The 16879-nt window shown below is 42.9% G+C and overlaps 1 protein-coding gene across 1 annotated transcript; it reads left to right on the forward strand.

The window, feature by feature from the left end:
• The first annotated feature begins 11370 nt into the window (after positions 1-11370).
• Positions 11371-16596, forward strand: LOC123411360 (disease resistance protein RPM1-like). Its single transcript, XM_045104290.1, has 5 exons — positions 11371-11545; positions 11824-14676; positions 14781-14933; positions 15289-15631; positions 15713-16596. The coding sequence occupies exons 1-3, from the start codon at positions 11430-11432 to the stop codon at positions 14845-14847; spliced, it is 3036 nt and encodes a 1011-aa protein (XP_044960225.1). The 5' UTR covers positions 11371-11429; the 3' UTR covers positions 14848-14933; positions 15289-15631; positions 15713-16596.
• Positions 16597-16879: the final 283 nt, after the last annotated feature.

A 16879-nucleotide genomic window follows, 5' to 3' on the forward strand; every position in this document is an offset into this window, starting at 1 on the left:
TTGGATTACATCCAAACGGCTAAGAATCTGGCAGATCCCTTTACTAAAGGGCTATCACGTGTTGTGATAGATAGTGCATTGAGGGAGATGGGTATGAGACCCACATGAGTTGCCATGGTAGTAACCCAACCTATATGATCGGAGATCCCGTGAAGTAGGACCTGGGAAAACAAGCCAGTGGTGAACTGAGGAGAGTACCTTTACTAACCCACTCCGTTGGAGATGCAATGCTCTCGGATACTGTATGGTAGGATGACTACTGTCTTAATGTGTTCTAAAGCTTATGTGTAAGCAAGATGCTGTCCTACAGAGCGATCTTTGGAGGAACACATCTATATGAGCTTGACTGCTGGTCACAGTCTATGAGATTTGGGTGATCTCTAGTAAACTCATGAATAGGCCAGGAGTGTGACTAATATGCTCCACCCGAGGGGTCACCTTCGGCAGCCTAGTACTAGTAAGACTTGTGGTGAAGCTCCTTTACGCCAAACTGACAATTCAAGGCATAGTCCATTGTTCAGTTGTAAAGGAGTGTAGCTACTTGCTCTAGGTGAAGCTCAACCTTAACAGGTCTTCACAGAAATGCTGGTATATTAAAACAGTGATTGGAACGAGGGAACACGATGTGCCCTTGAGATATGGTGGGGGATTGTTGAAATTAATGATGGGCCTTAGGCCCATAAGAGAATTTCAGAAAAATCTCCAAGGGCCCATGTAGGTGGTGGCATGACAAGGTGGTGGGAAGTTTAGTCCCACCCCGCTAGTGGAGGAGAAGTTGGACCCCTTTATAAGGGTCTCTCTTCCACATGCTATTGGAGAGTGAGAAGAGAAGGTGCCCTCGCGCACTCCTCCTCCGCCGTCCGCCTCGTCGAGCCGCGGGTTGCGGGAATGAGCCGAGCCGAACTCATACCTACGCGCTTATTTTTGTCGGTCAGGAACAGAGAATACGTAACGGACACGGCACGAGACGTCGGATCCCGGGCTGTTACCGACTCGGACGTGGGTTCGGCCCACGTCTCTCCGCCCAGCCGCCTTTATAAGCAGGCTAACGCCTACCCTAGCCGTCACGAGAATCAGATCACATCTACCTCACACGTTCGTTCCCTTTGCTGCTGCTGCCGCCGGCGACTCCGTTCCGTTTACCGCGTACACGGTCGACGGGAGAGCAGGCCTCCGAAACCCTGCCTCTCCGGTTCTTGTACGGGAGAGGGGCGATTAGGTTTTTGGGGAGCGATCATGCGACTGCTCGCCTCTGTCCGTCTGCTTCGTCTACATCCGCGTCGTCCTCGTCATCACCATGTCTTCACCATCCGAGGCCGATCTTCTCGCCCTTGAAGCTGAGAAGAAGAGGGCAGAGGATGCTGTTGCTGCTACGGCCGCGTCCAACGCCAACGCTGCTGTACGGCCAACTGGCCTATTGGAGGGTACGACTCGTTTATCCTCATGTTCGTATTTATCCTAGCAGTATTACTTGCATGCATAGATGTATCAACTATATGCGTAGTATGTGCTAGGTTAGTTCAAGATCAGTACATCATTAGTCTAGTCAATGCCATGCTAGTTATTATCTCTAGATTAATATACTCGAAAAATTGCCTATTTACTCAACAATAACTGCCACAAGAATATTTGAATCTTTAAAGGTATCTTAGTTTGTCTCTAACCATCTATACATAGTGGAAAAGTCCTCCATTTCATCATCGCCTGCTATAAGTCGCCAAGGACAGCACGATCCTTGGTCTTGATGGTGGAAAAGTCCTACTTAGGCCGCTTACCATCACTAGTAGAGTAACCTTCGTGTGGTCTGCTTTGATTGGGACACAAACAATATGATGCGGAAGCCCAACTTATTCCATATAATACATTCGTGTATGTCAAAAGTGCCGACACAGCAACATGACAGCTCATGCTACATGCGCAACGAAGCATGGTGGTATTTGCTTCTTTCCCTATGCCTCCTAGTCATACAAGTTTTCTAGTATTGTGTTACTTTTGGGTTCACCATCATCTGTCTTTCTTTTTGTGTATTGAAACAGAATTAACATATCAAATGTTGAAGATAGAGTTGTGCGGAAGTGTAAAGCGTATATGAATGAGACATGATGGACTTTCTGGACACTGAGATGGAGTGAGATATATAGGAGCGAGAGTGCTATCTAAACATGTGAAGGTAGGTGGGAAAATTAATAAGATGCGCCAACAGTGGCGTAGCTAGGATTTTATATCAGGGTGGTCCGGTTGACATTAAAAAAAATTACACAGCAAATTTAACAAAACAACATGTGCACAAAAAATATATTCAAAACACATATCAATAAAGTCATACATTCACGTAAAATATAACACACCTTATTTGTCAACATACCGCCTTCTCAAGACCATGAACGTCTCAATTATTTCATCTCCGTTAACTTGGGAGAAAGCATCTCGCTCGACGTATGTGACTAGGCAATCGTCCAAAAGACTATCACCCATCTTGTTTCTTAACTTGTTTTTAACCAAACTCATTGCAGAAAATGCTCTTTCAACACTTGTTGTTGCCACGGGTAGAAGCAATACCAATTTTAGAAGCAAGTACACCAGATTATAAACGATATGCCTTCTTGTTTGAACAAGCTTAACTGAGAGATCAACAAGATTTTCTAGGCCTTTGAAGTTGTCATCTTTTCTCATGTCATCAATATAGTTACCAAGTTGCATTTAAAGGTGCATCAAGTCAGAGCTTAAAAAATCATTGGGGTAGAACTCAGCAAGTCTACGTACCTTTTGTGCATCAAAAGCAGCAAATGAGTTGGCGGGATTCAAGGCCGACATACAAGAAAGCAACTCCATATTGACCTCATCAAACCGATTGTCGAGCTCTTGACTGATTTTATCAACAATCCCAATATAAATTTCCCTTCTAAAGTGATCTGCATTTGTTTGACGTTGTACAAACCTTGTTGATCTTCCATAAGGGACATAATTATTCTCCATTACAGGAACTTCAATGCCATGTTTGTTGCAAAACGAAGTGACCTTTTCAAGGAATGCATCCCACCCATTAGACCTCATATCTTGCATCCTACTCTTTGCCAATCTAACAAGTGACATTGCGGTAAGAATATCTTGGTCTCTTCTTTGCAAACACTCTGATAAATCATTTGTATATCCAAGAATGAGAAACAACAAGTGTGCATTGAAAACAAAGTCAAATGACTCAAACACTCCGACAATACTATGTATTTTCGGCCATTCAGCCCTTTGTGAAGTATCTTTACCAAGAGAGATGAGAACATCACGGATTTCAGCATACATATCAATAATGTTGCGAACAGTCCTATAGTGAGATCCCCACCGAGTTTCACCCGGCCTAGGCAAGCCCATCTCTTGATTTAATCCAGTCCCGGTTTCTAGTTCACCACATTCAATTGCTTTCATGATATTATGAAGTCTAGCATTTCTAAGCATGTCATGCCGCTTACAAGAAACACCAACAATATTCAGCAATAAAGATACCCGGTCAAAAACCACACACAATCATCATTTCCCTTGGCAACGGCAACCAGAACTAGTTGGAGTTGACGAGCAAAACCATGGACATAATAAGCAGAAGGCGACTCTCTCATGATCAATGTTTTTGGACCTTTAATCTCCCCTTTCATATTGCTAGCCCCGTCATAACCTTGCCCATGAATTTGAGTCATGTTTAAATGGTTATCCAAAAGTAAATCTTCAATTGCTTCCTTAAGTGACAATGAAGTAGTATCACCTACATGAACAACTCCAAGAAAGTGCTCACACGGCCTTCCTAACTTATCGACAAAACGCAAACATAGAGCCAATTGTTCTTTATGTGATACATCACTAGATTCATCTGCTAGAATAGCATAGTGATCATCACCAAGTTCTTCAATAATTTTCTTTCTAGTTTGTATTGCACAACATTGAATAATCTCCTGTTGTATTTGAGGAGAAGTCAATTTGCAATTACGTGGCGCATTGTTCAAAACATACTTATTCACATCCTCGCTATTTGCTGCAAGCCATTTCAAAAGCTCAATAAAGTTACCTCTATTGCTAGACTCTTCATTTTCTCTATGACCATGGAATGCCAATCCTTGATGCAAAAGAAACCTCACACATCTGAGTGAATAAGTCAACCTCATCTTGTAAAGACGTAGATCTTCATCATTCATCTTCACAATAATATTATCAATTTGAGAATCACGAGGGCTGACAAATAAGTTATATCTTTCTTGAGCTGCCTGATGCACACTTGCTATAGTACCTTCATGCTTAAGAAGTGCATCCTCTCTATTCCAAGTTCTCCACCCACCCTCAGTAAATGCATTGGTTCTGTTGCCCCTAGTTTTCTTATCTTTGAACAAGTAGCATACAAAGCAATATGCAGATTCCTTGCTAGTACTATATTCAAGCCAATGATGTTTATGCAACCAAAGAGGATTGAATTGCCAATTTCTGCCTCCAATTTTTATGATTTCAAAATTAGGAGCGTATGGTTTGAACGCACCTTTAAGAATATATGCTCTTTGAACAGCATCTTGATCATTTACAGGATAAGATGCAATGGGCAGCCTATCCCCCGGATCATGTGGAAGACTATTAATATCATAAGTGAGTGGCGGTGGCGTTGATGGGGGCGGTGGCGGTTCCGGCGTTGAATTCAAAGTTTCTTCAACTACCCTCTCTTGCAATGGCTCTAGAGTTGGCTCTTCTGTCATGGCCGCCACCGACGTCGAAGAAGGAGATGCAAACGAAGGATCAACCCTCTTCTTTGCTGCGTGTTTCATAAAAAGAGATGCAATGTCTCCGTTCTTCTTCATTCTGTAACAATTCTACAATAAAAATAAGATCGATCTGTTAGGTTTGATTGAATACATAATAATCATCTGCAGTCGGGATTGTTCCAATCTGCAGTCAGGACTAAAGTTGTTTAAATTGTGAAATCAAATTATACTTTGAATAGAAAAAGATGTAGATCATACTTTAAAGTCAGAGGAGATGAGAAAAAAGATACAGTTCATACTGGGAATAGAAAAAGGATGCATATTAATGATTTCCTGTTGTCCTGTGACTCCTGATCTGAAGAACAAAACTGAATTAAATCAAGAGATGAGCTTGCTGGAGGCCTGGAGCCTGGAGAGAAGAAGCACAAAACTGAAGCACATCTTGCCGGAGAGAAAAAGTATACCAAAGGATGTAGATCAAACTGTTGCACAGCCTGAACTTATTAATTCCCGCACAACTCACGCTGCACTAGATCAAACTGCAGCAGTTTCAGTTTGAAGTGTGACCAAAAGAAACTGCAGCAGATCACGCTTTTCTGAATCTCTCCAGCAGATCAAAACTGCTTCAAACTCCTGCAGATCAAAAGCACAGTCACGCTTCTCTCCAGACTCGAGCAGATCAAAAGCAAACTCCTGCACAATATAGAGTGTACGTGATGCATCAAACTGCTGATGTGCAATCCACATGTACGGCTGTACCTGCCGGCAACCGGCTGTGCGTCACCGGTGGCGCCTCGGCAAGTCGGCAAACGCTAGGGTTCGCTCGCCGAGTCGATCGCTAGCGACCTCCCGTCGGTTCGAGTTGTTTTTTTGGGAGTTTGCGAGCGATATTGCGTACAGAATACGAAGTAATCTTTGTATGTTTGGTTTGGGCCTTGACCGATGCATATTTGTTATTTTTTTCTTGTTAATTTACATATATAGTGAGGTAATGGGCTAAATTACAGGGTGGTCCATGGACCACCCTGTCCACCCTGTGGCTACGCCACTGTGCGCCAAGTAGGGGCGGCGGTGTGGTTATGTACGAAATACTCCCTTTGTCCCGAAATAAGTGTCTCAACTTTATACTAGCTCTAATACAAAGTTACACTAAGTTTAAGATACTTATTTTGGAACGGAGTACGATTTTACCATTCTAGTATTTCATTTTTCGCAAGATAAGAGTGACGACGTCGAGCATTTTTCAAGACTGAAGAAAAAGATATGATTGAACAAATTATTTCCGCCAATCCTTAGGTTTTGCGTAGCATGGACGAATGTTAGTGGTATGAGCAGTGGCGGTGACTACCGCCTCCCAGCCATTGCTCTTCAGCACGTGTTGGGCGCGGGTGCGCCGACCCAAATTGGCGCAGGTTGCCTGCTTAGCGTCGGAGGGAGATGCTCGTAACCATTCAAACTGTACCCCCTTCGTCCCCAACCTCTCTCCCCCATGTAAAAAATATGTGCCCCATGCCGGAGCTCCGCACAGCGAGCTCGTGCATCCCGCCCCTTCCCGCATAGTGAGCTCGCGCCCCTGCCCCTCGCCGCACAACCAGCTCGGTGCCCACACACGTTGCCGCAAATCCAGCTCATCACCGCTCCATGGTGCAATCGCCGTGGTTGGTTCCAGCTCTTCTAGATCACGGTTGCAGCTTCTACCCTCATGGTCATAGTTACAGATGGCCACGACCATCATTCAAACACGCGGTGGTGGCCATCACAGTTTGACACGACCACGGTTCGCCGTCGCTGCTTGCAGCTCGCGCTGTTAGTGGGTAGCATCTGTCCTATGATGGTTGCAGCTTATCGTCGCCATGCAACTTCTTTACAGGTGGTTCCATCAAATTCGGGTTTTGGTTGCAGCTTCTTTCCGGGGCGGTTCCATCAGAAGTGGCTATTGGTTGCAGCTTCTATAGCGACTGTTGAGTCAATTTTCAATGTTGCTCGCAGCTTCTTCACGGGTGGTTCCAGCAAATGTGGATGTAGTTGTAGCTTCTTCGAGTGGCCGTTCTAGCAAAAATGGCTATTGGTTGCAGCTTCTTTGCCGGGAGTTGAATCATTTTCGGATGTTGTTCTTTGCTCGGCGGTTCCAACAGAAATGGATGCTGGTTGCAGCTTCTTCACCGGTCGGTTCCAGGGGAAAAGGTTGATCATTGTGTTGGGGCAGCTCTCTCTAACTCATCGGACTGGAGGTAGAGGAAGAAGAACGAGCTGAACACTGAACACAGGGAGTTTTCGGCGACGAATGCCCGGCTGCACGTACAATCTTTTTTTTCTCAGGTCAAACTGATTCACCCCACATACAAACTCAGAGTACAGTCACTTTTGTAGCTCTTGGGAATGCAGCACACACTGCCACATCGGCCACTAACCGCACGACGCATGACTCGTAGGAGTACTCCACTTGATCAACAAGTGGGCGTTCAAACTGCCATGATCAAAAGGGTCCAAAATTACTCATTCTTTGCATATTGTACATAGACATCTAATCTCAGTCCGTTTATTTGCATACATGTTCATCACCGTGGATTGTAAGTATCGCTCCACCTTCCTTCCACTCACCTTCAAGACCACAAGGTATAACAAAAAAAAGGGTGATAAACAAAATGCATGCATGCATCAAAGTTGATCATATAAAAAATTGGCATGACCTTGCATAAAAATAGGACATGTCGAGTTTGCTCGAAGTTCGCCGAAACAGAAATAAATCAACATTTTAGCAAAACATAAGCAACTCATGGGGCATGTCACTGACACAAATCCCTTCATATCGCAAACACACATATTCTCATTATGGAAATACACAACATTTTACTCACCTATATCCCGAGAGAGATTGTGCACGGCTAAACAAATAGCTAGATCTAATTGTTGTGAGGAGAGATGACTCTAGCTAACTAGTGGAGAGGGAGATAGATGATCTAGCTAGATCTATATGTATGGAAGGAGGGAAAGCCAAATAAATGTGGAAGATAGAGTTAGAAGAGGTCATTTATGAAGAAGAATTAGGGTGGAGGGGGCATTAATGGGGAGAGAAGAGAGGTAGAAGGAAGAAAGAACAAGGGCAAGAAGGGTGGAGAAGTAAACAAGAGAGAGGAGAGGAGAAAGGAGGGGAGAGGGCAAAGGAGGGAGGAAGGGGGAGAGAGGGGGTGTGTGGGTTAAAATCTGCCACGAGCCACTCGCAGCAGTAGCGCTGCTTTCCAACGCGCGCTACTGCTATTGGTCTTAGCAGTAGCACTGCCCCAGGAAAACGCTACTGCTAAGTGGGGCCCAATAGCGGTAGCGCTGATTCTTGCCGATCGCTACTGTTACTATGCTTAGCAGTAGTGCTTTTTACAAGAGCGCGCTGCTACTACTGCTACCATTGATGGGCTCGTTAGGTCCCGTTTAGCAGTAGCGCCTTTTTCAATTCCAACGCTACTGATAAGTCTTCAGCAGTAGCGCTTGACTGAGTCAGCGCTACTGCTAAGTACCAGCAGCGTGTGTTATAATCCAGCGCTACTAACAGGGTCGTACCTATAAGGTTTTTCCTACCAGTGTGACCTTGTCAGGCATGTCGTCCACGCCACCATGACGCCAGACAGTGCCACATCCTGCACGTATCCATTTGCCCGCGCCCGTCGCCGAAACTCGCCGCTCCTCCTTTAGTCCCCTCCAGCCAGCACTTGCTCCAAAATGATGCCCCTAGGAGGGCAAACGACACCAAAGGCGCCATCATCGTCCGATCCGGGAGACCTAGATCTAGAGTCTCCCCAGAGCATCCTGAGACTGATGACACAAACTGCAATGATGATGCCTCAACAACGAAATGACATCGGAGACGCCGCCATCGTCTGGCATGACCGAAGTCGATGCGATTTTCATCGACAGTCACACCATGATCCGTACGCAGCCGGCGTCACTGGTCCCTTCCACCTGAAAAACTCCAAATACGATGCCCTCAAGAGGGATTACATTACAAAAGCACCGTTGTCGCTCGATCCCAATAAGACCCAGGGATGCACAACCGCATGTCCAACCATTGAGCTAAGGTTCTCTTTAGAGTCAATACAATTATGAACACCTAATGGCTAGGTGACGATTAAGCATAGTTATAAAAATACAAATATCCTACTTCGTTAAATAAAGGAGGATTCATCCGACTGACGACCAGACGTGTTGAGCTTTTCTCAGACGTACCAACCCATCTCTCTTTATTCTGTCGTACTATGCTTTCAGTATACTAGCAAAAGGGCCCATGCGTTGCAACGGGAGAAAGAAATACCACACGCTCTTAATTTATAAAAAATGGTCTATAATCTGAGAATTTGTAGTTACGACACAAATAAAGATGGTCTTATCCTACAAAAATGCAGTTCAAAATTTCACAGGTCTTCTATTTTAACACGGCTTGCATGTAGATTTAATACGTACAAAGAATCAGTCAAGTGACCTTCAGTTTCATCTCTAATCCTGATTTTGTTGACGTGTTCATCCCCAACCCAGATGAGTACCGGTATGAAAGAAAGACGAATAATGACTTATTTATTAAGATTGCACCCTAGATAGTATTTTCACTAAACGTTTAACAGATAAAATAATATCATATTTAAATTCTACATATTTTTATAATCAAATTCCATATATAATATGTTAAATTTGGAGTTACGGTTTAAAAGATATGAGTATTTTAAAAAACATTTAATATATACTACGAGTTTAATGTCATAAACAGTAAGGGCTTTTTTGTAAAATCACCTCGGTGGGTTTTCCGACGAAAGCGATAGCCTCTTTATTATTAGGTAAAAATTACTCCCTCTATCCCAAAATAAATGTCTCAAGCTTAGTATAATCTTGTACTAAATTTAATACAAAGTTGAGACACTTATTTTGAAACGGAGTGAGTATATGATAAGAGAAAATGACCCAAATATTCAATTTCGAATCGGAACTCATCTGCATCTGATGAATATTAAAATTAAAACAATAGCAAATAATTGAACAAATCTGTTTTTTTTTCATAAAAGATGCTCAAGTGCATCATGTCCATGCAAACTTTTAGGTGTTTGGGCATTCGAGGAGCTCATGGAAAAAAAAGACAAAATCGTATATGATCTGCACAAATGCCGGAACTGCTCCAAATTTTGCATGCAGACGAGCATCTTGCACTCCAAAAAAAATCATATTTAATTTTTGTTTTTCTGATTTTACTTTTCATAGACAGTAGCATATGAGCTTGGGAGCCAAAACACTGTGTCCGGTGATCTATATATTTTGTAGGCAATAGAAATAGGTAGGTTGTCCAAAACGGTAAGGCAGCCAAATTGAAGAAGTGGGTTTTCTGGAACACCAGTGATTAGTTGACAGTAGAAAATAGAAAGACCTCATACCGAATATTCGGATCACAAGTCTTGATATGCTTTCCTTCTGTATGCAGGACATGTTGTCGTTTTGGGCATATTCATTCTAAATCATGTATGTCATCGTAGTAGTTAAAGTGGACCCCGCTGATTGTTTAAGAAAGTAAGCAAGTTGCAAGCTAAAAAGACACCTTGATGGGTGCACTATCAATTCGTTAGGGGAATCTTTATAGTTCTAATAAGACATTTTGGGGCGGCTATTTGTCAGGGAACCCTCCTATTAAAGACCCAATGCTCACTTTTGACATTGACCAAGATATATCAGAGCGTGTTAACGCGTCTGCGAACACGACTTTTCAGAGGAGAACACAAGCAGAAAACAATATTTCTGATGAATTTTTTTCATGTTTTTAGAAATTTCAACCGACAACTTTCCACGAATTAGAGGCTTAGCTTGTAGATCTGGACATCGAAAATATATGTGGCTAATTTTTAGAAACTCACCACAAACCAAAGTTGTAAATAGCCACAGCCTACTCAAACAGCTTTAGCGTGGCTACAACGGGCTATAGCCTGCTATTTAATAATTTTACCAGGAAATTATACATGAAGACAATCTAGGGTCACCCTGCTAAAACCACTATATGGTGGCTAGAGCGGAACTATGGCCGGCTATTTAAAATTTTGCAACAAACTCCTAACAGGACATAAGGTAAAAAATAATCAGAAAATCTGTTCAGAAATTTCATAGACAGCTTCAAAATATTTACTTTACAACTTTCAGATATTTCATATATCTCATTTAGAATAATAATCGAAAACAATATGTTGAAGGCTCAAATAATTCTGGAAATATACTGTACGAACATATGTGTAGTATGTTTATGCAAATATTCATGAACATATCTTTATCTATGGTGTACAGAAGACAAGACAAATATGTGAGCCAAGTGTCAATTGACCCGGCAAAAGTGGATCACAGGCTAAAATAAAACCACATATTTAAGTTAGTTTGTGCGACAAGAGAGTGGAACCAGCAATCGGCGGCTATTCCTAAGCTCAACAGCAACCAGCTGACCAGTTCAAAATAAATGAAAATGTCCACAAGACAATATAAAAATGTAAACTGGAACCCGAATCCTGTACTTCATCAAACTTGCACTTAAATACTAGCTTTATGTTAACCGGAGGCAGGTAGTACGCTCCCTATAAGAGAAAGAGTAGTGCAGCCCTGCAACCTACAATAATTTGAGTAGCCTGATTTCCTTTGACTGTGAGCTCTCAACTCTGTTGTGTGAGACGCACATGCGGGCTGCCCGAGATGGTGGAGACGGTGGTGAGCATGGCCAGGTCCATGGTGAGGGGCGCCATCAGCGTGGCCGCCTCTGCTGCTGCCGCCGAGGTGGGCCTCCTCGTCGGCGTTCAAAAGGATATCTGGTACATATATGATAGCTCACATCATCGTTAGCTGCTTCTTAATTTTGTTCAGGTCAATCCACCATCAATATCCTCAAAATTTTGCTTTACTTGGTCCATATCTCGATCTCAAAAATAGTCCTAGCTAGCCAGTATCTTTGATCAAAATTATTGATCAAACTCCCACGTTTCCTTCCTGGACATTTGTTAACTCGAAGATGCACTTCTACATTCTGATTAGCTGTTGAATGGCACCAGTTAGAGTTGCTCTAATTTTCTTTTGAACACTTATTTGGTAGGTTCATTAAAGATGAGCTCGAGACGATCCAAGCATTCCTGGAGATTGCTGAAACAATAAAGAAGAAAGATGTGCTTCTGAAGGTGTGGGCAAAACAAGTAAGGGATCTTTCCTACAACATTGAAGATTGCCTCAGCGAGTTCATGGTTCATGTGGAGAGCCAATTTTTCTTGCGCCGGCTCATGAAGCTTAAAGATCGACACCGGATCGCCATGCGGATCCGGGATCTCAAAACAAGAGTTGAAGAAGTAAGCATCAGAAACACACGCTACAACTTGATCAAGACGGAGGCCTCCAACACCATTGATTCGGCGGATTCTTACACGGAGGATATTCGCAATCTCTCAGCTAGCAATATCGATGAAGCAGATCTTGTTGGGTTTTCCAAGCCTAAGGGGGAGTTGATTGAGTTGATGGATGTCAATACTAAAGATGGTTTTGCCAAGGTGGCATTTGTTGTTGGCATGGGTGGCTTAGGAAAGACTACTCTTGCAAGGAAGATATTTGAAAGTAAGGAAGATATTGTGAATAATTTTTCTTATCGTGCTTGGATCACAGTTTCGCAGACATTTTCCAAGATAGAGATGCTCAAGGATATGATCATGCAACTTTTCGGAAATGAAGAACTGAAGAAGCGTTTGAAGCAACTTGAGGGAAAGACGGTGCAAGTAGATGATCTCGCCACCTACCTCAGAAAAAAGCTAGAGGATAAGAGGTATTTTATTGTTCTTGATGATGTATGGTCGATAGATGCATGGAGGTGGATTAAAGGTATTGCTTTTCCTATTAGTAACATCAAAGGCAGTCGGATAATGATAACAACACGAAATATTGGCCTACATCAAGGGTGTACTTCTCAATCGCTTGTTTACCACCTTATGCCCCTACAAATAGATGATGCCACAAAACTGCTACTCCGAAAGACTGGAAAAATATACAAAGACATACAAAATGATGAGATGAGGATCATGGTTAACAAGATAGTAAATAAGTGTGGTTGTTTACCGCTAGCTATACTCACCATAGGAGGCATGCTTGCCCCCAAAGGAGTAGAAATGTGGGAAAGTATTTATGAGCAGATCCCCTCAGAACTTGAGACTAACCCAACCCTTGAAGCAATGAGGATGATGGTTACTTTGAGTTACAATCACTTACCATCGCATCTGAAATCATGCTTTCTTTACTTAAGCATCTTTCCTGAGGATTTTGTCATCAAGAGAAGACATTTGGTTGATAGATGGGTAGCGGAGGGTTTTGTGAGAGCCAGGGTTGGGACAACCATTGAAGCTGTTGGAGCGAGTTATTTTAATGAGCTAGTAAACCGAAGTATGATTCAACCATCAAGGGTGAATTTAGAAGGAATTATTAAGAGTTGTCGGGTCCATGATATCATGCGTGATGTCATGGTCTCGATATCTAGAGATGAAAACTTTGTTCACTTGGTGGAAGATACTGAATCCGGTGTAGTAGAGGGGAACTACCGTCATGTAGCATACCATGGTAGCAAGTGTCAAAATATTGGCATGGGTTGGACCCATGCTCGGTCATTAACAATGTTTGGTGAGAGACCCATGGAGCCCTCACCTTCAGTTTGTTCAACCAACATGAGGATGCTTAGAGTCTTGGATCTAAAGAATATACAGTTTAGAATATCACAAAAAGATATCAACAACATTGGGCTTTTGTGCCATTTGAAATATGTGAGTTTTCAAAAATATTCACGTATATATGCAGTTCCGAAGTGTGTACGGAAATTGCGAGGATTGCAGAACTTGGATATTAGAAAAAGCTATATTACATCACTACCAACTGAGATCGGTGAACTACATGGTCTCCGTAGCCTTCGTTGTAGCAGAAGAGATTACTTCCCCCGCTTGAATAAAGATTACCCCATGAAATGTTTGATGCACACATTACGCCTGCCCATGCTATGCACACCTTTAGTAAATGTTGATGGTCGTGCTGATGTAACTGCTGAGCTACATATGGCATGCGCTGGCTGTTTTTCCCGGACAAATGGTGTGAGGGTTCCAGCAGGCATCGGCAACTTAAAGGAGCTACAGATACTAGAGGTGGTGGACATCAAACAAACTGACAATAAAGCAGTTAAAGAGTTAGGGAAGCTTACTCAGCTAAGGAAACTGAGCGTGGTAACAGGAAGGTTTGCCAAGCAGAAACAGAAGATGCTACATCTCTGTTCCGCCATAGAGAAGCTCCCTTCCCTGCACTCTCTTAGTGTGGAAGCTCGCTACGGTGGAACACTGGAGTGGTTGCATAATGTTTCTTCCCCTCCTCCCCTGCTAAAGAACTTGATGTTGTGTGGATGTCTTGGAGAAAACATGTCAGAATGGTTTGGAAGTTTGAATCATTTGGTGAAGATTTACTTAGATGGGAGCTGCCTAAAGGAAGATAAAATCACGGAAATGCTAGGTGAGCTGCCCAAGCTCATGCTGCTCAGTCTGGAGTCGGAAGCTCATGCTGGGGAGAAGTTACTGTTCAGAGAAGAATCATTTCAAAATCTCAGGAAACTTTGCATTGCTTATCCTGGTGAACTGATGGAGGTGAGATTCAAAAAGGGCGCCTCGCCCCGTATGGAAATGCTAGAACTCAGTTATGGCGATTTGGAATCAGGGATTATTGGTATAAATCACCTTCCAATGCTCAAGCAAGTTTCACTTGGTAAAAAAGGCAGGGTGGCTAACCTTGGTATGCTGCAAGCTGAAGTGGACGCGCACCCCAACAATCCCATGCTGCAACTCAAACAAGACTGCAGCCAGCATGACTTGGGGGACGTCTTCCAAGGATTCGATGTTGTAGAAACAGAGGAGTGCTCATCGCAGGCGACGAACCTCAGGTAACAATTTTCTTGTTTTCTCTTTTTCCAAGTAGCATCAGTTATCAACTGGGATGTTCGGCATACACCCATCACATTTCATCTCTCGTTTTTGTCTCTAACAGCCAAGACCATGACATAGGAGACGACGATTTCCTCTCTTGTATTTCCGATGAAAAAGATACTAGCTGATCAATGCTGGTAGTTTAGCTGATCGACGCTGCTAGTTTCTGGCTCTCTGATCTCGGCGTCTTCCTGATAGATCGCCACCTTCATGGGTACGGTGCTCAGATCTCCCTCTATTCGCTTCTTTACATCTGACTTCTCATAGTGTCTGCTTGTCAGTTTTATTTTTGCACACCACCTGGTTGTAGCAATGCATGTACGTGTATTTGGTAGCTTGTCAAAGAGAGAGTCCAGCATATATTGTTTCTTCTCTCTGTGTTTCATTCTGTTATTTTCATATCAGTTGTCTGAAAGAAACCCTGCTATACGTACTAACATATATGTTTTCTGTTATATACAAAAACAAATCAATGCCATTTACACTCTTTCCATTAGGAAACTGGGCTCCGTAAGAACCCTCATATTTTATATATTGAATTTCAAGGCCTCTGTTACCAAACTTCGCAGGACATTCTCGACATTGGACAAGCTGGAGCAGCTCATGATGCAGCATGACTTATATATGGTGCACTGTCTGATTGCTGAAAAAACTATGAAGGTTGCTAGCTAGCAAGGAGACAATCGGAAGAAGGTAACTCCTGATGCTTCTGCAGCTCAAGTGAATAAATATTCCGAATTCCGGGTACCCCCGAATTCCGGACCATCCGGTAGTTGCCAAGGAGCAAGGGCAATAAATCTTCTGACGTATGAAGTTGGAAGCTACATGATCGATCCTTTCCAAGCTAGCCTGAATTTCGCGGTGCCTCGATATCTCTGGGCATCTGGTTGGCTGAGACCATACTCATAACTGGTCAGTTCAGAAACAAACTCATTTTTCTAGCTTTCTCCTTGCAAGTTGTTCATATAGTAATATACTTGCAATTTGTGATAGATGGTGTTGTGAGCTTGTGAACACATAAATTCAGCTGCGGGGAGAAGTGGAAGATCCAATGGGCTTATCACAAGGATGCTATTCAAGTGTGTGGTAGCTACTGGTGGTCTCTGAAGATATGGTCCCTGATCAGATCAAATGGCAACTGCTGGCCCTGATCACTCAACTAGATGGCAATAGTTTGTTATTGGGATTTTTTTAAAAAAAAGGCAATATATTAATATGAAGTAGATACCAATTACACCCATCCTCTACATCAACAAGATGTTTAAAAACATCCAGGATGCACACACCCAAGAATAAAAAAAAGAGAAAAAAAGACCATGCCATGGTGATCAATGACCCGCAGTAGTAACATTGTAACCACCACGAAGACATGATCCATACTACAAAGAAGGTTCTCCAAAAGCAGCACCTCCAGGAAGGAAACAATGAGTGAGCGTTGTCGTTGTCCGATCGAAGATCGTAGGATTTCACCTTGGAGAAAGACCGTGTTACCAAAAACAATGCCTTCAACAGGATCACTGCCAGGCACAACAATGAAGGCCGGACCTTGGGTTTTCATCCTGAAAATCATGACCCGGTACTCAAAGGACCACCACCAACAAATAAGTCCTCCTTTACTGTTGCCCCCACTTAGGGAGGCTACTATTACAAGTCACATAGCACCAATCTCATAGAAACTCGTGCCTAATCTGGACGGGAACATAGGGATCTGAGACTTGGTCTTTTCATAATATTTTGTACTAGTCAAGTGATCAAACATTTGGTCACTTAGGAATTTGGCCATAATATTTTGTATAGGTCGTGGCCTAGATGTTGTAGCGACCAGACCTGAAACGGCCAAGTCTCTGGTGTTTCCGTACCATCCCAAGATCATGCTGGTACACACACAGTACATCAATGTATATATCGAGAGTTTAATCACACAGCTTTATTAACCGAAATCTCATACCGAGTACTTTATTACAATAATGAATTAGAATAAAGTGGCTGAAGGCCATCTCATGAGATAACTAACGAAGACTAGCGGAAGCTTCAAAGGTAGACGAGTCCATCCGACTCCAGGGCATATCACCGAGCGTAGATCGTAGCCTCACTCCTGGTCGGAAAAGTACTCTGCAACATGATACGTTGCAGCCGTGTAGGTCAGCATATGGAATGCCG

This window comes from Hordeum vulgare, chromosome 7H (assembly GCF_904849725.1).
Source record: "Hordeum vulgare subsp. vulgare chromosome 7H, MorexV3_pseudomolecules_assembly, whole genome shotgun sequence".
In the NCBI taxonomy this organism is placed as follows: Eukaryota; Viridiplantae; Streptophyta; class Magnoliopsida; order Poales; family Poaceae; genus Hordeum; species Hordeum vulgare.

Coding starts and splice junctions, on each gene's coding strand:
- LOC123411360 (XM_045104290.1), top strand. CDS start 11,430: ATGGTGGAGACGGTGGTGAGCATGGCCAGGTCCATGGTGAGGGGCGCC. Junction 11,546..11,823: donor GGCGTTCAAAAGGATATCTG/GTACATATATGA, acceptor CTTATTTGGTAG/GTTCATTAAAGATGAGCTCG. Junction 14,677..14,780: donor TCGCAGGCGACGAACCTCAG/GTAACAATTTTC, acceptor TGTCTCTAACAG/CCAAGACCATGACATAGGAG.